The sequence below is a fragment of the Pezoporus occidentalis genome, unplaced genomic scaffold (genome assembly GCF_034315485.1).
Source record: "Pezoporus occidentalis ecotype Australia unplaced genomic scaffold, CSIRO_AGI_Poc_V1 ctg236, whole genome shotgun sequence".
NCBI lineage: Eukaryota > Metazoa > Chordata > Aves > Psittaciformes > Psittacidae > Pezoporus > Pezoporus occidentalis.
In genome coordinates, this window is record NW_026914244.1 from 739154 (window position 1) to 760945 (window position 21792).

The 21792-nt window shown below is 38.0% G+C and overlaps 1 protein-coding gene across 7 annotated transcripts in view; it reads right to left on the reverse strand.

The window, feature by feature from the left end:
• Window positions 1-1711: 1711 nt before the first annotated feature.
• The window catches only part of LOC134165299 (golgin subfamily B member 1-like), a 44330-nt gene continuing 24249 nt past the window's right edge, over window positions 1712-21792 (reverse strand). For 6 of the 7 annotated variants that reach the window (XM_062621934.1, XM_062621932.1, XM_062621931.1 and 3 more), the window contains 9 exons: window positions 10816-21618; window positions 10395-10546; window positions 8728-8887; window positions 7077-7229; window positions 5419-5586; window positions 4654-4751; window positions 4173-4307; window positions 3218-3332; window positions 1712-2419 (listed from right to left, as the gene is read on the reverse strand). In XM_062621934.1, coding sequence (XP_062477918.1) covers window positions 2261-2419; window positions 3218-3332; window positions 4173-4307; window positions 4654-4751; window positions 5419-5586; window positions 7077-7229; window positions 8728-8887; window positions 10395-10546; window positions 10816-21618 — 11943 coding nt within the window. In that variant the 3' untranslated portion in view covers window positions 1712-2260. The remainder of the gene's footprint in view (window positions 2420-3217; window positions 3333-4172; window positions 4308-4653; window positions 4752-5418; window positions 5587-7076; window positions 7230-8727; window positions 8888-10394; window positions 10547-10815; window positions 21619-21792) is intronic. The other variant, XM_062621937.1, reaches the window with a different exon arrangement.

Genomic DNA, 21792 nt, shown 5'->3' on the forward strand with positions numbered 1-21792 from the left:
AAAGATCCCAGACTAAGTGAAGTAAGTATTAAAATCCTAAGCTGTAAGATGAGAAAACTCTCAGGGCAATACTTACCCGGGAAATGGTGATGATCTGTAAAACCTCCTCATAAATGAATGATCTCACCTTTCATCACATTTATATTAGCTTCTGGAATGGAGTTCACAGAATATCTACATGTGTCAAGCCATTTTTGGGCACTTTTATCCTCAGCTTGTGCTTATCACAGTGACAGCACAAAGGCCTGGATAAATTAGGGCAGAATTTCTAACATCTCTGGATCCTTTCCCACTCCCCCTAACTTGCTCTGCCTCATGACAGAGGGTTGTTTTCTCCCCTGAAGACAAAAATCCCTCACAGTGGATGAGTAAGACTAGAAGGATCTGTAGGTCCACTGGTCTCACTGGGAAACATTCTGCTTTGATATAACACAATTAGCTAAGAATAGCTCACTATCATTCTGTTAACACTCATCTTCAAGCTGGAAAGGGAGAAGTCTTCACATGTACAGTACTCTTATGTTTCAACCGTACCTGGTGCTTGTTTGTGCAGCACGAAGACTGAAATAGCTGACTTATCTCAGGACTTGGGTGACACTATGGCTGAAAACAGGGACTGAATCAGCAATCAGCCATTCAAAAGAGAGCAGCCATTACCACTCTACAATAAAAAGGACATCAGTTATATTGGAATAGATTGGACTTACATAGAAATTCAGAACTTTGCTAGACTAATAATAAAGAACCATCAAAAAAATAAGATTCACAGGATTTACCTGCAGTATTAACTATGCCTGGCAGTATCTCCTATGACACCTGACAAAAACAAGGATGCAGGACATTAGATAGAATATGGCAAATGTTAACTCTGCAAACATAGATCCCTCTTTCTTACCTGCCATGTGACTGCTCAGACCTCACACACAAGACTCCTTGGACCTTAAGCAGATAATTCACTTCACTAGCATTACTAATGTGCCCATTAGTAAAACTGATGGAATCCTTCCACTTCCATACTCATTAGGTTTTTCTTTTCCCACAAGGTTTTCAGGATTTTAGTCTACCAAACTGGAAACCAAACGGCTACTATTCTTTTGTGAGTCTACTCCCTTAGACTCAGGTGGTTTTGATTTTATCTCCATTTTATACAGATGAGAGCAGAAGCACCAGAAAACAATACTACAAGGGTTAAAAAGCAACCTTCCAGCTTCCAGCAGCCACAGTCTTCACAAATCAGGTATTTTTTGAATGAGATAAATAGTTGTGTGGTTTCAGGGAAAACTGTAACAAAACATGAATGTATTAATATGCAACACATAACACTATTAGCTGTCTACAGCAACTGAATGTAAATCCTGCTTCTTACAGCCTCTTGGTTGAAAATATACCCTTTATTCATTTGTACCTTGAAGCCCAAACATGTAAAATATGTCAGGCTGAATTTCACATGTTGAGCAGCTGAGTAATTCTGCCCCAAAGACGGGCAGTAACTAAACCCACCAAGACAAATTTGAGTGAATTTAAACAAAGAAAAAATCACAAGAAAAAATAGGGAAATTGAACCTTTAACCAACAGTAAAGGAATATAAGAAGTTGAAGACATTTCTTCATGTCATTTCAATTCTGGATCTTTAATCATTGGCTTACTTCCTTACCACACACATATCTGCACACCTTGCCATAGCCATTACAAACTGTACAGCCACAGAACAACCTTCATCATTCTTTTATTTTCAGCCAGAAAATAAAACCCCAAACCAAACAACACCCAAACAAAAAATTTAAATCAAAAATCCAGTAGTTCTTCCTTTATTGCACTCTATAAAACTCCTTGTTATAATCAAGAAGCCAGTGAACAGTAATAGCTGAATATTCCTTTAAAATTTATAGTTTAACTCTTAAAATAAAATTTATATAGAAAAGATATCATTTACAACCCATTCAGTAGTAATCAATCATTATGTACTCACAAACAATATTAAATAACTTGTATGCAGCAGTTTCTTTATAGGGCAGAGGGAAATCTTTTCTCCTTAGCAAATATAATATTCCACTGGTAAAGAGTGATTCAAGTCAACTTTGGAGCAACTGTGATATACACACATTTCTGTTTAGAAGCTCAAGATTCATGTAGTGTAACAAGAATATATACAACTGTGTCCAGTGCATAGCTTAACAGCAGCATGTGAAAAGTCTATAATCTTGAATTGGCACGCCATTACCTACAGGGAAGTAAGTTACCCAAGAAAATGCAGTGTATTCAGAGAACACCCGTGAGGCACAGTAAAACAAGAAGATGTAGTGTAACCAGGTACGTGAGGAATAAATAGCGGGATTTTGCTCTTGAGGTCAGCAGCTTAGAACAGTAAAGACTTCGCCCTTGAAGCCATCTTCGGATGGAAAGGGCTCCTCCTTTCATCTGGTTAGGAAACAAAAAGCATCCAGTAAGTATTCATGAATACAAATGAAAGGAAGCTCCACTGCAACTTGGATTTCTGAGCCACTCTAAACCTTTTGCCTCTGGTGCAGCAATGGGCACCACAGCACAGGCTGTAAGCAGAAATGATCTAAAGGCCAAAGAAAACAGCATTAATAAAAGGGGAGAGGAACGGATAGAATGTATTTGTGTATTACGTAATTACATAAACACACTAGGGATGAAAATGCATCATTATATGCATACACATTTTATTTAATGGCCACACGTACAATATAAATATGGTTACTCATGCTTTAATTTGGACAGATGTAATATATTCTATGGCATGGATTACAGCTGCCTCTATTTGACTCACCATCCACAACTCAAACAGAAAGAAATTTAAGACATTTTTAGAGTAAGATGTAGTTTCAGTAGTAGTTTACGACTCAGAATGGGTGCCTCTATGGCTCATCCATCCCCATGATACTAACAGGATAAAAGAGCACTTCACATCTTTTCAGAGACAAGGCAGATTAGGCAAGCAGCTGCTTCATGCCTGTGTTTATGTGTAGAGGACAAGCCAAAAACAGTGACTTCCAATCACTCAGAAGGGAAATCTGCACTCCCAAGAATGAATGAGATTAGAAACAAAGGTATAGTGGAGGGAACACAATAAAAACAAAGGGGTAGCATGAGGCAGATCATAAAGTGTGCTGTCTTCAATCTAGCCTGCAAATACCAGCATACAATATGCACACACTCTGTTAAGGGGTTTAAAAGCTTTCATTCACTTACCTTTCGCACAACGACATGTTCACTGGGATTGATGATTAAGGCTTCCCTTTCCTCCTCTGCTTCCATCTGAACAGTGTATTCACTAGGTACAGACCTGTAACTGCTCGCTTCAAATCTGAAAATAAAGGGAGACAGTGGAGTACTGAATTACCTCCTCTTTTAAAGTACTGAATTCACATCAGAAACATTGTTTTGCATACATACATTAATAGGGGCAGGTCCTCACAAAAAGCAGGAAGACTTAGTTTATGCTGCCAGGTCTTTTTCAGTCTCTATTTACAATCTACTTTCAAGGTGTTTTACTTATTCAGAAGAGCCCCCATCACCACTAGCTGATTGAATGGTGATTTTCAGATGATGGCAGCAATGGACATTTTACGTAGCCAGGTGGATAATGGTATTTCAACTCTAAACTGTGGTTGTGCTAAAGCTGTTATACTTGAGGCTTTTTTTCTAACTTGGAAGAAAATAAATACCCCTGACTACTGAGTCCAACAGCAGAGGCCATAGAGTTAAACCTAGCTTTTTAACACAGTCTCCATTGCCTCACGTAGCACGGACTCACAAACAGGCTCTATTAGTTGTCTGTTCTATTTGTTCTGTTACTTGCTCAGAAATCTAACACCTACAGGAAAACCTACCTCACTAATCTCACTAAAAACAAAAGGCAAACAAAAAATCTGACCCTTCTTTTTCCAGTTCTGTAGCAGGCTTTGCATTTACTCCAGACATAGTGTAAATGAAAACCTCACCATGCATTCATCCAAGGGGAAGCAGAGGTGAAAGATGGCTTTGGCTCTCTGAACATGCAAGTTATTTCATATCTACATAAGGCTTTAATGCAGCAATCTAACTGTCACACGCTCAAAAGTGTAAGAAAAGAAGTAATTGCATTTTACAGACACTCTTCTTTCGGAAGGAAAAACGCCATGTTTTATAACCAGGAGTATTTTACCTGTTACTTCGCTCCTCAGAGAGCCCAAGGGCTTCTTCTGCAGCTTCTCTCCTCCTCTTCTCTTCTGACAGTGTTTCTGTCAGCTGCGTGAGTGCCTGCTGCACTGAATCATATTGTTGCTCAGTCTCTGCAAGCCTGTGACAAAATGAAACGTGAGATCAGCATCTGATGTACTTAAAGAATGACTTTCTTGTTCTTTTTTTATTAAGGAATGCTCTTTTATTTGTGATAAAGACTTAATTATCTTTAAATTAGATATTGAAATAGTCACCAATAAGTGTGTATCTTTACACCACCAAACCACAAATACCAGCAGATTGTAACAATTCACAAGGACAACTATGATTCATTTAATCCACTGTAAATCCACTTCTTTCCCTTTTCCCCCAAAATGTCTTAGAGGGATAGAAAAGCATTACTTTTGCACTCACAACACAGCTGTCAGGAAAACAATATTGCTAATACATGTCTCAGTCCTGACCTTTTTCTGAGTTCATTTAGCTCCATATTGTCTACTTCAACAATAACTGCAGATCTTTCCTGTGGCGCTCCAGGGGGAACTTCTGCTCTAGTTTCATCCTAGGAAATATTAAAGGGGAAAAAAAAAAGCCAGTCACCATTTTTCTAGCTGCTAAGAATCTTTGTTTCAATTAAAGAAGCCATAAGCACCATGAAGCTGTGGAACAAACTCCTCTTTGTGCCATTTAATCTTTTCATTTCTGGAGCTGCAATCTTCCAAACCTGTTTTCTAACTGAAAGCTGATGAAGAATAATGCCTGTGTGTGCTGCAGGACTTGAAGGATACATGTATGCTGCATAACAAAGCAAGCTCTGAAGTGAAAGAAATGCATCTACACATCCAGTTAATAATATAGCATTGACTGCAGTTTCATAAGTAATGCAGCTATTCATTTCCAGATTTTCCTCTGATCATCTCCAGATGATCAGAGGCTCCTCTGCTCTGAAGACAGGCTGAGAGAGCTGGGCTTGTTCATCCTGGAGAAAAGGTGGCTCTGGGGAGACCCTTAGAGCAGCTTCCAGTGCCTAAAGGGGCCAACAAGAAAGGTAGAGAGGGGCTTTTTACAAGGGCATGTAGTGACAGGACACAACAGAGAATGGATTTAAGCTGAAAGAAGGTAAATCTAGATTAGAAAGTATTTACTTCATTTTTTAGCATGAAAACAAGAAAAGCATAAGCATAGGAGGAAAAAGAACCAACTAAAACAACTTCCATATATTTGGTTACCTGAACAGTGCCTTGGAAAGATGTCACTTGCATTGTCTGATACTCCCTCTCCAGTCTTAAGTAACGATTTTGCAAGTCAGTGTAACGAAGCTGGTTATCTCTTAGAGTCTGTGAAAGAGTCTTCAGCTGGGCAGACAAGACAGCATTCTCTTCTGTTGACTGCACAACCTGAAAGAAATTAACATTTAAATAAATAAAATTTCGCAATGATTTCCTCCTGGAAATTACAACAGATTTGAGACCTGCTGGTGGACACAACTGTGTACTAGTTTCAAAACTGCATTGACTTCCAGTATCTGAAGGGGGCATACAAGGATGCTGGAGAGGGACTCTTCATCGGGAACTGTAGTGATAAGAGAAGTGGTAATGGGTTCAACTGAACCAGGGGAATTTCAGGCTAGACATAAGGAAAACGTTCCTTACTGTGAGGGTGGTGAGGCACTGGAACAGACTGCCCAAAAAAGTGGTAAATGCTCCATCTCTGGCAGTGGTTCAAGGCCAGGCTGAACAGAGCCTTGGGTGACATGGTTTAGTGTGAGGTGTCCCTGCCCATGGCAGGGGGGTTGGAACCGGATGATCTTAAGATCCTTTCCAACCCTAACTATTCTGTCATTCTATGATTCTGTGACTTTTCAGTAAGATTTACCTCATTACTTTATGGACAGTAGAAATAATAAAACCTGAGTATTGATTTCCCCTGTCACCAATATGCCCAAAACAAAAACTCAGGATTTTAAACCCTTCCTCCATGTATTTGCTATGCTACCACCACCTGGCAAAATACTAGTAGTTGCTACTTCAGGATAACACATAAAGCCAAATAAGGCTGTTCACCAGGCAGTCCAGGAATGCTCAGCAGTGAGTTTTCATCTGTTTTCAAAAACCAGACCATAATACGGGTCACATTACCCAAACACTCATCCTCCCTTGTAGGAGGCTTAGATTTCTACACCTGTTTCCAAGTTTGGTTAAAATGGTTATTAGGTTTATAAAACGTTTGGGTGAAGGTGTGAAAACAACGACAGACAAAAGGTAACATAAACCTGCTTTGCTTGAAATACCAGGGAAATATCAGGCAAAGAGAGAAACATTAAGGGAACTTCCAAGAACATTTACAAACTTTTGCAAACAAAACTGAACACAAAATCATTATGTGCACACGGACACACACACACTCTGACTGTCTTAACAGCTGCAAAAGTACTCATCAAGAATTTCATAGAATAGTTAGGGTTGGAAAAGACCTTCAGATCATCAAGTTCCAAACCCCCTGCCGTGTAATTTCTAAGGAAGCATACCTGAAGTATGGAATATTTGGTCTGAGATAGCTAAAATCTTGTTCTAGCAAAGACAGACATCTGCTTCTTTCTATAATGAAAAATCCTTTACTCTGAGTCAAAGCTCATCAGCACCCCATCCACGTCTTCAGAATGCAGATTCAAATAAACCTCTCTCAGCCAAAGAACAAGTCAGGAAAACCTGACAGAAACATAATACTGACGTTTAGTTTGCAATTTCTCGTTTGAGCGAACGTTTTGGAGAATGTAAGTTTTAAAGCAAAACCACACAAGACACCACCAATTTAGCGATGTTTCTATATTGATACCAGCTAAAATTCATACGAGGTATTCAGGATGACAACTGTTGTTCTAAGTTACCTTTGAATTCATCTGCTGGAAACAAAGATCCTTCTGGTGTATCTCCTGGAGGCAGCGCTGCAGGTCATTCTGGAGCTGATTCTTTTCAGCTAAGATACGTTTGGTTTCCTCCGGCGTATCTGCACTTCCAGCAAGGGAGACAGTTTCTAAAACCTTAAAAAGCATCAGCACATTCAGGGGAAATGGTACAGGAGTTCTCTAAAGAATATAAAACTCCACCACTAAATATACAGACTACATAATAATTTCCTATTCACAAGATCATTTCCTTCTCACAAGTTAATACCACATTTGCAAGAGACTTTATACATATTAACCCCCCACACACATTCTACTTTATATATATTAAAAAAACCCTTAGTTTTCAACCTAAATACTTCAATTTAGAGAAGAAAAAAATTTAAATTACTTTGAAAAGGCAACCCAATTTAATTTTTAAATTTGCAAACTGTGTGAAGCACACAAAAAAGGGGGTGTGCGTAATAGCAAGAGACAGATGAATACAAAACACCTTTCAAACTAATAATATGTGGTATTCATGACTCATAGAAGAACAGCTATTTTGTAAATACGAATTTAAAGCTGAAAGTCCTTTTTGAAAAGAAAAATAACCCACCCAACTTTATCACTGATTCACAGCTTCGGACTTAATCTCTGGCAGTTCAATTTATTGATATTACTCTCCAATAATGGAGGGATGTGTGCAATCTCTAATGCTTTACAAGATCTGTTTTCCTATGCAATCATGAAATAGACTTCTACCACCTAGGATGTTCCATAACCCAACATTACCGTTCAATAGCTTTTATTAGAATCATAGAATAGTTAGGGCTAGAAAGGCCCTAAAAATAATCCAGTTCCAATCCCCCTGCCATGGGCAGGGACACCTCCCACGAAACCATGTCACCCAAGGCTCTGTCCAACCTGGCCTTGAACACCGCCAGGGATGGAGCATTCACAACTTCATTATTTTAATCACAGAAAATGAACAGCATGTGAGATACAAACTCGATCAACTAAAATGTTTTTAATAAAATAAAAAGGAATATGGTTTACTTCCTTCACTTATGTGTCTCTATTTATCAGCACTCAGTCTGCTGCTGAACCGTTTTGTGTTTTTTTTCCCCAACTTCTTTCTATTATATTCTGGATTCAAGTCATCTGAGATAGTAACTTACAATGTTACTTAAGTAATCTACTGCCAACTCAGCAACAAGCAAATAAAATTACCTTAAAATGTAACCACGGCAAAGTTAACTCCTTTTCGACTATGAAACCATTACTGGTTTATGACCTTCACATTTTGCTTCACAATCATCCCATTTCTTTATGAAGGTGCTTTCCATTTTTTTAATCATTAAAATACACCACATCAGTGATTTCCCTCTCTTATTTTACCAATGCATGAGAAACTCATTATTTTTCTTTGTTTAAAAGAAGCTGACCAATGTATCAGACTCCATTAAAAAGTGCTTTTAATAATTGCAACTCATTTGCTTGGAATAGTTCCAATTTACTGATTTCAGCCCAGGCAACACTGACGTACATTCCATACTTCACTATCATGCTCTTCTGGGAAGCAAGCTGCAAACTTAATACAATAAATTGATGGAAGTAGATTTGTGCCTCCTGCTACATGTCATTTGTTTACCTGGACTGGATAATTGCTGCCAGCAGAGATTGATTTCTTCACAATCATGTCTTGTTGGAGCTTCTGTAGTTGTGCAATCTGTTGGTCCTTCTCAGCAACTGCGATTTGACATTGATTTCGCAGAGCCTGAGACTCTGAGAGGAGAAGGTTTTTTTCCATTCTGAACATAAAATATTAGGCAAAATATTAGATGTTAAATGATGATATACATACAAAATTCAAGGAAAATGATAAAGCTGTACTTACTGTTATTTCTGAAATAAATAATGGTATTTTCAAACAGTTATATGCAAATATGGAGCAATATATGAACATTCTCAATACATACTTCAATTTAAAGAGATCTGCTGAAAAAAAAGGTCAGAAAATATAGGCTGGAAAGTGATAACATCACATTTTCTTTGTTGGCTTGGAGACAAGAGAAGTTCATAGGCTGCAATAGGCTCAAGTTCATAGGCTGTTAATGCAACATAGAGAAGTTCATAGGCTGTTAATGCAATAAATACTTCAGTTAGTTAAAGAATAAGGTTGTTCAACAGAGCAGCTCTAGGTCACAGTTGTGCAGGGTGCTCCTCAAAGCAGCCAGTCACCCTTATTGCAGGCACACAAGTTTGAAAAGGAATACCCCTCGACTCAGAACACTGAAACAAACAAGCATACCACGTCTCCAGAATCTGCTGTCATACACAGGCAATGTCTCAAAGGGCATAAAAGCAATTTAAATCCTTTTGTATTCAATTTAAGACAAGTTTGGGGAAAAAAAAAAAGGAAAAAGACTATTAATGCTGTTCACTGGTTAAGTCCACATGTTTAGACTGAGGATTGAATATTTCATGCTAACTTGCTCACATTTGTGAAGGTAAATCTGGGGCTTGCCTTTTGATCTACAACCCCACCCCTAAAAAGTTCCAGCATAAACCAGGTATTATCTACACAGACTTTAATTAGAGATCTAGAAATTTCACCATGGATAGTAAAATGCAGTAAGGCACTACCATGCTGTCCACTGGCCTCAAATTCAAACAAAGTATCTTCACTGAACTGATCACAGCATGTTAAAAGCTTGAACAAGAACAAGACTCTAAACCTCCACTGAGTGCCACTTAAAAATGCCTACTGCCTTCTCTGAAGCAGCCCTTATGAGTCATTCACAGAATTAAGCCCAAGGTGTCACATTATTTGTCACAGATGATGCAAGAACAGTGCTGAATCTACAAAAATAATGCTCAAATGTGAAATTACTTTCATTTTCAGTATGTTGTTGGGACACATATGCAACACCTCAGACATCTTTTAAAATTGAGAAATTTAGGGGAGGAAATACCCAGCCAGATCAATTGTTACTTTGAGAAGAGAATATGATACCAAGCACTGAAATAAGATTCATAAACTATAGTTCCATGTCACCAACAGAAGAAAAAACATACAGTTAAGACTGTTTGAAACTTGATATAAACCAGAGGACCATTACATAAAGATGCAAGGATAACCACCAACAGACAACCCTGTAGAAATCGAATTTGGAGATTTCACACATTACAGAAATATTTTTATCCTACTTCCTGCTGAACTATACATAATTTGGGGTTTGTACCAGTTTTATGTCAGGTTCTGAAGTCACTGAAGAATTCTAAACAAGAGCCACTTATACTATTTAACGTCTATACCTTAATCCAGCAAGTTCATTCTGGTATGATGCAATCTCTTGCTCAGTTTCTGCTTGGAAGGCTTTTGTCTGATGCAATGCCTTCTCCAAATCATCAACCTTGGTCTTCAGTTTTGATATTTCAACAGCTGCAAGGCTGGCTCCTTCTTTAGCCTATGTTTAATGAACATGATTAGTGAACTGGAACAAAAACTGTCTGGTTGAAGTTTTAGTAGTGCTAGAATTCCAATTACAGAATGATGTTTTTTCACAATTTGCTGCTGTTTAACAGCATAACTACCTAAACTCCCAAAACTGTAAGCATGCCTTTCTAATCCCATGTTTTCTTAGCACTCATGTAATGTACAAAGCTAAACTTCAGAAACCATAATGTCTCTAAGCATTCTCTGCATCAAGAAATACATTACAAAATGAAAACTTACCAACGTTCCCCTATTGTTCTGAGGCATAGCCAAATTACTTTTAAGAGAATTGAGCTCACTGATGCTGTTGCAACCAATGAGAAATGAAGCTGTGCCCTGTTTTGTTCCAGAAGTTACCTTCTGATTGCCGAGTTCCTGAAGCAATTTGTCTCGGTCATCCTGAAGACTGGCCATAGCCTTGGAAAAAGCTTCAATCTGGTGAACATAACTGCCACACTCAGCTGAGAGCCTCCTAACCTCCATCTCTCGACTGACTAACGTCCTACAGAGCTTTTCAATTTCAGCAGCAATCTGATCAAGTGTAACCTTATCTGCAGCATCAAAAATAGCCCGATTCAGAAGAGAATTTTCTTTGAGCATAGTGGCAAGATGTAATTTAAAGCCATCCAATTCAGCTTCAAGTTCGTCTCCTTTCTTTTTTTCAGTCTGGAGATCAGATGTGTATTTGCTTTGAAGTACCTTTAAGTCTTCTATTATCCTATCTCTATCATTTTGCAGAGCACTCATTGCTTTCCCAAAGGCCTCATTTTGGGACCTCAGCTCACTATTTTGAGACTGAACTTCTAGCATCATCTTCATTGGAAAAGCATCGGGTTCATCTCCATGTTCAAGTGTCAAAAGAGTCTTACTGTATTCCTTATCTGCATCCTTAGTATTTCTGCCTCTTGATTTCTGGAGTTCTTGAAGATTTTCTCCATACTGCCCATTTGATACACACTCTTGATTCTGAACACTATCACTAGTTACCAGCTTCTCTCCAGATCTGGAAACAAGCTTCTCTTTATTTAGTGATGCAATTAAAGATTCTAAATCATTTACTTTAGACACCAATTTCTTATTTTCATGTTCCAAAGATACAGCAGTATCCTTCTGCAGCTCACTGGAAAGCTGCATTTCTTTTATTTGTTTTTGAAGATCATATTTTTCTTGTTCAAGGCTTTTAATACAATCCAATTTCTGCTTAAGTAAGTCTTTTAGCTGATGGTCTTTCAGAGATAAAACTTGGTTAAGATCTTCCCTATACTTTATCAGCTGTGCACTTAGCATTGCATTTTCAGAATGAAGATCATCGATCTGATTAAGAAGCACCCTCAATTCTTCTTTCAAAGCATTATTTTCACTTGCATTGCCAACTATAAGGCTGTCCCTCTGATTCAAGACATCTTGGTGAAGATGTTCCAGCTCTTTGTATTTAGTAAATAGATCATCCCGATCATTCTGAAGAGATGACATTGATTTTTTCAAGGCATCTATTTCACTGGCAATTGCAGCCTTATCCTGACCTGCTTTGTCTGCTTTCACCTGGAGACTTCTCAATTCATCTTCCATCCTCTGACAGGACTCCTCAGATTGTTGCCTCTCCAGCTGCAAAGACTTTAACTGAAGTTCATACTCTTGGATTTGTTTTCTGTGTTGACTCTGTACCTGACTAAGATAGTCAGAGATTTCATCACCTTTTGAAGAAATAAGTAAGGAAATTTCCTTGTCTTTATTATTTAGCATGACCTTCATTTGCTCAGAAATGGTAATCTGCTTTTGCAATTCAGCATTAAGTTTTTCCTTCTCAGCTAGAAGCTGTTGCAGTTCTTGTTCCTGTCTGGTAAAATTACTTTCCAGAGCTTTTATCTCTCTTCCTGCACTTTTACTATTCTCTATAAGATGATTAAGAGAATTATTTTCTTTAAGGAGTGCTTGCAAAGCTTCTTCTTTGGACTGAAGAACGCTCTCCAGTTCTTGCTGCCTGTTCAGAAACGCTGTATTTTCTTCCTTTATTCTGCAGAGCTCTTCATGGCGTTGTCTATCAACAGATTTTTGCCTCAAATACAGTTCATCCTTTGTTTCCTCTACCATAGAATATTTGATATTCAGTTCTTGAATCTGAGTGATCTTCTCTTTCAATTCATCTTGTAAAGATATTATTCTTTTATTACTGTCCTCTACCTGTTTCTCTTTCTTTTGGATGATCTCTTTGAACTGCATTTCCCAGGTTTTCATTTCGGTGATTACCCTGTCCCGGTCATCCTGAAGAGAGGACATACACTTTGTAAAAGCAGCTAATCGTGCCAAAGCTGCATTCAGATCTGCTTGAAGTTTCTTGTTTTCAGAGTCCTTCATGCTGATTTCCTCTTGCAAACCATGAATCTCACTAAGTGCCCTATCTTTTTCTCTCTCAAGGGCACTGTGTCTTTCCTCTAGATTCAAAAAGTCTCTTTTGTGAACCAATTTAAGTTGCTGAAGATTAAATTCCAATTGTCTCTCATATTCCCTCTTTTGAATTTGCAGTTCATCATCTTTTTTCTGAAGTTCTTTTCTCCAATTCAGATTCTCATCTGTGAGCCTGTTCACTTCATTCTTTGACTGATCCAGTAAGTTCACCTGGGAGGAAAGCTTTCCCTCAAGATGCTGTATTTCTTCATTGGACTTTGCAAGCTTCTCTGACATATTACTTAAGTCCTTTTCGAATTTTTCACTTTTTGCCTGTGACAGTTTCACAGATCTTTCCAAATCCAGGATCAGCTCCTGGAACTTTATAGAATCCTTTTGCAAATGGTTGATCTCCTGCTGTTTCTCCTTTAAGAGTTCTTGCAATTCTTTCGTTTTGTTTTTACTTCCATTATTATCCCTCTGAGCACTTTTCACCTTCTCCTCAAATATTTTTACAAGATGTAACTGCTGTTCTTCTTTTTCTCTGATCACATTACACTTCTCTGCCTTTAATTCTTCCAGCTGCTGTAAGAGCAAGTTATTCTGTACTTGTGCCAATTTCATTCTGTCAGTAAGATGATCAACTTTTTTGACATGATTAAGCAATTCTGTCTCCAGAAATTCTCTTTCATTCTTTACTTTGTAAGAACTTTCTTGTACATTTTCTAATTCTTCCTGTAGGAGACATTTGTCATCCTCTAAAATCTTAACTTTTTCATTTAGGCTAACAATTTCTTGTGTAAGCCTCTGACATTCCATGTCCAGCTTTGTTAGACAGTGATCTTTGTGGTCCAAAGATTTTTCAGTTTCTTTTGCTTTTTCTGAAATCAAATTTCTTTCTTGTTCTAAGACAAACGCGTCTTGTTCTTTTTCAGAGAGTTTATCCTTTAACTCATTAATGTCCTTTAATAATGATTCGTTCTCCAATAACGCCTCACTGATTTTAGATTGCATATCGTTCTGGTGCACTTCCATTTGAACTTGGAGCTCTCCCAAAGCTGCTTTAGTTACAGTGATGTTGTTCTGAAGGATATAATTTTCATTCTGAATTTTCTCTAAAGCCTGCTTTAAGTTTTCAGAAGTTTGTTTCAGCTGCTCATTTTCCTCCATTAGCTGATGATTCTGTTTGGTGAGCTCATGAAGACGATCTTGGTGCTCTTGCATCCTTGCCTCTTGCTCACGTATCTGCCTTTCTGCTTTACTTTGTAACTCGTCAGCTTCCATTTTCTTGGATTCTCCAAGTTGTTTCAGCTGATTCTTAATAACCTCATTTTCGTCAATGAGTTTTTGTAAATGCTTCTCAAGAGCTTCCTTCTCAGATTCTCCTTCCCTCAGTCTTTGAATAGCCTCTTGCTTCTCTTTTCTACTGAGATCAATAACTTGCCTCATATCTGCTATTTTACTACTGATATTCTCATACGCCTGAAGAAGCGATTCATACTCCTGCTTTAATTCACTATGTTTAGCCTTCCAGCCTGTTAATTCAACTGTCTGAGAATCTTTTAAGGTATTTAGTTGGAAAGAAAAGGCCTCTTTTTCCTGAACTATAGACTCCATGGTGGATTTAAGACTTTCACAAGCTGCAGTGAGGTTTTCATTTTCAGTCAGCAATCTGGCATTTTCAGAAGCAAGGCGCTCCTCTTCAGACAATGAAGAAACAGTACTTGAACTTTGTTTTTCTTTACCAAGCTCTAACAAGTGTTCAAGCATCCCTGCTTTGTTCACCAGATCTTCTCTTTCCAACATCAGCTTTTCAAGCTGGTCTTTCAGACATTTATTTTCTCTCAGGGCTTCTTTACGTGATATTAAAGCAGCCTGTAATTTTCTCTGAAGGAGCTCTCTGGTCTTCTCTTCTGGTACAGTTCTTTGCTCTTGTGGTTTAGAAACATTTTCATTTGCAGTTTTTGCCAGGGGCTCTTCAATCACTTGCATTTGTTTTTGGATGTGACATTCTGTTGCTTCTCTCACTTTAGCTTTGCCAGAGCAAGCAGTCTCTGATAGCTGGAAATAGGCGCCTTTACCCTGCAACTTTCCTTGTTCGGTATCATCCTCTTCCTTCAGCTCTTTGGATGGCACCACAGGTCTGCTCATCTCAGCCTTGTCACGTAGCATGCACAGCTCTGTCAGAAGTTTTTTGTTTTCTTCATTGACATGTTTTACCTCCTTTTTCATATTAATTAGTTCCAAATCAGACTTTTCTAAACAACTGAGTAGTTTCTCTTTTTCACTCTTCACTTCTTCTAGTGCTGTTTTGTAACGGAGGGTTTCTTCTTGGCCCTCCTGTATTGTTTTGTTTAACAATTCCTTTTCCACATCAAGTTTATCTTTGAGATCCGTAAGCAAACAATGCAATGCTGCTATCTCCTCATTCTTTTCTCCAACCTCCTTCTTAGCTTCACCTCTCAGTTTCTGCAGTTTCTCCTGGCTCATCTTGTAATCCTCTTCACTTTTTTTAATCAGTGCTTCCTTCTCATTATTCACACGTTCAAGCTCTGTCTTAGCATCTATAGCTTCAGCCTCATATGCTTTCAGCTTCTTATGCAGATGCTTTATGTCCTCCAACAAGCTGCCCTCACATTGCTCCTGCTGCCTTGAAGAGTGCAAGTTGACAGTTTCTTCCCTTGCATCACCAAATTCAATGGGTATTCTTCTCAACTCTTTCCTTAACATTTCTGTTTCCTCCTGAAGTTTTGCATAATTATTTCGCAGTTCTATTAACTCAGTGTCTTTATTTGCCACCAAAGTGATGTCTTCTGACTCTTTAAAGGATGGAACCTGAATGCTGCTTGGTTTGTCGGATTCTTCTTCTCCCATCACTGCCTCAGATGAAGCCAGCTCTTTCACTAGGGGGTACTCTAACTGGTTCAAGTCAAGTTCTTTACATTTTGTTTGAAGAACTTCCCAGAGTGCTTTATGTTCTAGTTTCAGTTGCTCAAGTTGGGTTTTTTGTTCATCAAAATCTGCTGCAAGTTTAATGTGCTCTTCCCTTTCTTTCTGAAATTTCTTCCTATCTTCTTCCCTGACCAGAAGCTCCCTCTGTAAGGCTTCTTTTTCTTTTTTTAACTGATTCATTACAGTAATGTCAATGTTGGCATCCAGGCATTTCTTTCTGTCCCCAGCACTTAAACCAGGCTCTTCTGCACTGGAATCTTTCAACAATTCTTCCTTCTTAACTTCAGACTTCACCTTTTCAAGAGCTAAGAGCAACTGAGAACGTTCCTCTTCATACACACTTGTTTTTTCATCGAGCATAGACTGCATATGAGCAAGCACGCTGTCCTTCTCTTCTAAAGACTTTAGGTTCTGCTCACATGCATTTTGTTTGTCAGCAATGACATCGTTTAGTTCCACAATCTTGTCCTGAAGTTCCTTTAAATAAGAAGCTTTAGAAGACAAAATTTCAGTCAAATCACTTATTTTGGCATCTTTTTCTAAAAGTTGTTGCTCCAAAGTCCCAAGATGAGACTCAAATTCTTTCTTTTGTACTTCAACTACCTTCAGCTTCTCTGTTAACTCATTAACTTCCTTCAACAGCTCCTCTGCTTTTTTTTGCTCTTTTTCTATTTCTTCCTGACCACTCTTTTCTAGTTTTCCAACTTTTTGCATTAGATCTCTTCTTATGATCAATGCTGCTTGAAGTTTCTTTTTAAGATTCTCTTTTTCCTTGCCCATTTTCTCAAGATTAAATTGCATCTGCTCTTTCTCATGCATTAGATCTCTAAATGCAGCTTCTCGACTGCTTAACGTAACCTGACTATGTTCCAGTTCCTTCTTACAGTCCTCAAGTTCCTGCAATGCTCGGGTTAGCTCTCCTACAGAACTATTATGGACAGCTTCAAGGTCTTGCAGTTTGGTATTTAACATATTTCTTTCTTCAGAGAAATTCAGCATTTCATTAGACAATGATTCCATGATCTGGGTAACAGAACAGTCCTTTTCTTTCAGTTGCTGGCTTAGGCCAGAAACTAAATCCTTCTGCTGATTTACCTGGGAAGTTAAGTTTTCAATGAGTTGATCTTTTTCTCCCATTTCTTCAAGGAGACTGGCTACTTTTTTACCTTCCATGTGCAGTTTTTCTTGACTGGTTCTTACTATTTCTTCCGATTTATTTATCTTGTCTTGAAGAAATTCAACCTGCTTATTTACTTCTGCAAAAGATTCTTTGCTTTCTTGCAGGAGAGACTGTTGTTTACATAATGCTTCCTTCACTGTGACCATTTCTTTTGACAGGCATTCAATTTCAGACTCGTATTTGCCCTTCATCTTCTCAATATCATTCTGAAGCAACTCCTTCTGCTTCTCAAGTGACTGCATACTTTTTAATTCCTCTTTCATGGTGTCTATCTCTTCCTGTTTTTCTAAAAGCACCAGTTGCAACTGCTCTCCTTCTGTTTCTTTGCTCAAAATAGTGGTTATCAGAGTGGAGAATTTTTCCAACTGAGTTTTACTATCAGTTAGCTGCAGTTCAGAATCTGAAGCCTGTGCTGCCTTTTCTTTACATAAAAGCCTACTACTAAGTAATGGAGATAAGCTTTGAGTTAATTCCTTGTTTATAAGATCCAGCTCTTGCTGCAAAGACTGGATTTTGCTATCCTTTGATTCCATTTCACTTTCTAAAGTGCTCAACTGCTCAGCAAGATTACTGTTTTGTAAAGTTGCCCTATCAAGTTCAGTCACCCATTTGCTTTCTGACTCAAGCAGACTTTGTTCTAGAGTTTCAAACTTAAGTTCTAGCTTAGAAAGTTCTTCACCCTTCACACTGACCTGCATCTGTAACTTCTCTTTTTCAGTCTTCATCTGCAGTTTGACAGCATCTATCTGCATTCTTGAATAATTCTCACTGGTTTCTAACTTTTCATTGATTTCTCGGAGCTCTTCCAATTTCTTCTGCAAACCATTTTGAGAGGCACTAAGTTGTGTGTTTTCGGCCATCAGTTTATTCACATCTTCTTGTAACAGATTTTTTTCTTTCTCTAAAGCCTCTACCTGACACTGCAGACCAGCTATAAAAAGTGCATTGTCATGGCAGTCCTGGGATGATTTGGAATTTACATTGTCCAACTCCAACTTCAAACGCACTATGTTATCTGCCTGTTCAGTGCACTTCACACGCAGAGACTCCACAGACAATTCTTTCTGCTGTAGCTGTTCTCCCCATGTACTTATTTGGTCTAGTGCTTTTTGGTGTTCATTTTTAAGAGAGTCAAGTTCAGCAGTCAAAGAATCAGTTTTCTTCTGATTAACAACAAGTTTTTCATTCTTTTCCTGAATTTCCTCAGTCAGGTTTTTCATGGCTGCATCACTTTTCTCTAGTTTTTCTCTGAGAACCTCGATCTCACTAGAAAGAACATTAACGTTGCTATCTGCCAACTGTATACTGGCATCTTTCTCCTTTAAAGAATTAAGCAGTCCAGCAATAACTTCTTCTTTTTGGCCAAGAGCTGCATTCAACTCAGTTCTTAGTTCATTCTGTGCTTCAATTTTCTCCTGAAGAGATAAAAAGGCATTTTCTTTCTCATGGATTAGTTCTTTAGATTTTTGTAGTTCTTGTGTTAGGTCATGTACCTGATTTTGGAGCTCAGAAATTGTAACTGTCTTCTTGTCATCTTCCTTTGCTTTCTCCTTCAGAGTTTTGAGGAGACTGTCATTTTCCTTAAGAGATGATTCCTTTTCTGATAACGATTGGTCCATCTCAATTACTAAATTCTTCTGATGTTGTATTTCGCTTTGTAAAGTCACTTTTGCTTCCTCCAGCTCTAAAACCTGTTTCTTTAAAACCTCACATTCATTCTCTTTCCCTTGAAGCTGCGTCTTTAAATTCTCACTGAATAATGAAATATTATTGATAGCTAATTCTTTTTCTGAAACAAGCACTTTCAACTGTTCTGCTTCAGAGGCTACAAGCTTTAACTGCTTCTCCTGCAAAACAGAAGATTCCTGTACTTCAGAAAGCTGGGCTTTTAAACTGATGTATTCATCTAACTTTTGTTTTAAACATTCATCCTTCTGTATAATTGAATCATTCAACTGGGATGATTTTTCTGTTGCATTTCTAAGCTGACACTGCAGGTCAGAAATAACCTCCATATTCTCAGACAGTTGAACCCTAAGTACATCAGACTCCTCAGATTTATCTTTTAATAATTTTAATTCTTGGCCTTGCCTCTTAAATTCATTTTCTTTTTCCTGCACTGTTTGTCTAAGCTGGTTGGTTTCAGAACCTAGGGCTTGTATTTGGTTTTGCAGATCGGAAATGATTTGCATGTACTGCCCTTCTCCTGCCTGTTTACTCTCTTTCATTTGCTGAATCAAAGCCTCCTTTTCAGAAAGGAGAGCTTCTTTTTCTTCAGAGACAACTTTTAAGTTTTCTTTTTCAATCAACAGGCCATCAATTTGGTCCTTGAGTTCTAAAATATTATGACTTTGTTGGGATAAGTGTGAAGTTAAAGCAGCTACTTCATCTGACTTTTTCATGACCAGAACATTAACCGTTTCAATGTCTACTTTCAACTTGTCATTTTCTAGAGCTGCTGTTTGTGCTTGTTGCCTTGCTGAAGTAATTTCAGACTGTTGTTGTACCACCTGTGACTGAAGAAATTCACACTTGTGTGACTTTGTGCTCAATAAGCTTGCAAAGTCCTCCTTTTCATGCCTAAGCTGATCTACTTCTTTGCTTAAGAGCTGTAGCTGATTCTTTAATGCTGTACTTTCTTCCACGTTTTCAGAAACCTGCTTGTGCAACTTTTCAAGTTCTGAACCCTGATTTTTCACAGTCAGGTCTCTTTCCTCTACCAACTGTGATAACTTTGTTTTTACATCCTTAAGATTTTTAATTTCATCCTGCAACTCTACAATACACAGCTTACTCTCTTCCATTTCCTTACATAATGAATCATTTTGAAGGGTTTTCTCTTTTAGAGACCTGTTTGCAGTTTCAAAATCCAAAGTTAGGCTTTGAATTTGTTCCTGCAGTAGTAAATTCTTTCCCTTGCTATGGCTGAGCTCTTGGATCAGGCTACTACATTCAGATAATTTATTATTTAATATTTCTTCTGTTTTTATTTCTTTGTCTCTAGTATCCTTCAGCTGAATGAGAAGTGATTGCATTTGCTCCTGCAACTGTTGTGTCTGTTCCTTGCTTTCAAACAACTGATCAGTTAGCACATTACATTCCTTTGTTTTCTCCTGCAGCTGTTCTGCAACTGAATTTTCTTTTTGCTGGGCAAGCACTGAAAGTTGTTCAATCTCTTTTGCCAGACTGTTTTTATCACAGTTTAGTAGTGAAAGAGATTTTTCGTACTCAGCGGTGCTAATAGATAACTTATTCTCTATTTCTGCCACAGACTGGATTTTCTTTAACAATTCACACTCTTTTACATCCAGGAGCTTGGACAAATCCTCCTTTTCACTGATCAGCTGTTCCTTCTCTTTTTCTACCATATCAATACTTTTTTTCAGGTATTCATTTGCTTTTATTTGCTCTGCCAGTTTTTCCTCTTTCTCTTCAAGATCTGCCTGCAATTGTTTATTAGCTGAAGCTTTCTCCTGTGCCTCCGTTTCCAGTTTGTTCATCTGTTTATGTATTTCATTTAATTGGTTATTAAGTTCTTTGCAGCATGTCTCTTTGGCTTTCAGATCTCCAGTTAATTTAAGTTTAGTCTCTTCATTTTGCTGCTCCATAACCCCAAGCTTCTTCTCTAATGAAATAATGAACTCTTGTTTCTCCTGTAGCTCTTTTTGAATTGTTTCCTGATGTTCAGTATGTTCCACAAGCTTCCTAGACAATTCAGTCAACTCTTCATCTTTTTTAGCATTTTCCAACACCAGTTTGTTGTATGAATCTTTAATTGATTTTAACTCATTTTCAAGTGTCTGTGCTTTACTCTCTTTCTCTTTAAGCAAATTGTTCCATTTTTCCTTTAGAGTATTGCTTTCCTCAAGCTGAGATTTCAAATGCTCGGTTTCTTTTCTTTGTTTATTCTCAGTTTCCTGTAGCTTTTCAGATGATTTACTAATTTGCTCTTTCAGCAAAGTAATTTGTGACTCACACTCCGCTAGTTTGTTATGGTATGCGACACTGTTGGCCTGGATTTCAGAACGGAGATCCTTAATTGTAAGGCTGTTCTCACTGCTTTGTCTTATTAATTCCTCATTTTCTTTGGTTTTAGCTTCATTCTCAACTCTGATTCTTTCAAGCTCTAATCTCATTGTATTACTCTGCTCAGAAAGGGCAGATATCTGCAGGCTTGCATCTCTTACATCAGCTGTTTGTACTTCTTTCAGTAAATGAGTTTCCCTTTCAGCCTTTGATAAAGCCTCTTCCATGCCTCGGATTTCTTCCTCTTTGCATTGCACCTGATGCTTCAGGATGATAACCTGTTCAGAATACTCTGTCATATTCAAAGACAGCATAGACATCTCCCTGTCTTTTTCTGCCAGTGCTTCCTTAAGATTATCAATTTCTCTTTCACATTTCTGGAGATCTTGAATAAGTTGAGATCTTTCCTCTAAGTGGCTTGTGTTCAATTTGTCAAGCTCTTCATTGGTCTGGTCCAGATCCAGCTGCATCGATTCTACCACGCCATCTTGTTTCAAAGTCTAAACATCAAGAGAATAATGTTACAAGAATATTTCAAACTTATGTTAGAGGGAGAATGGAAGTTACACTCCACATGTGGAATGAGCATTTAAAGTAATCAATCTGCACCTTACTGTATACTCACAAGATAACCATGTTATTCTTTAGGCTGTTTAAGCATACAGAAAGCTTAG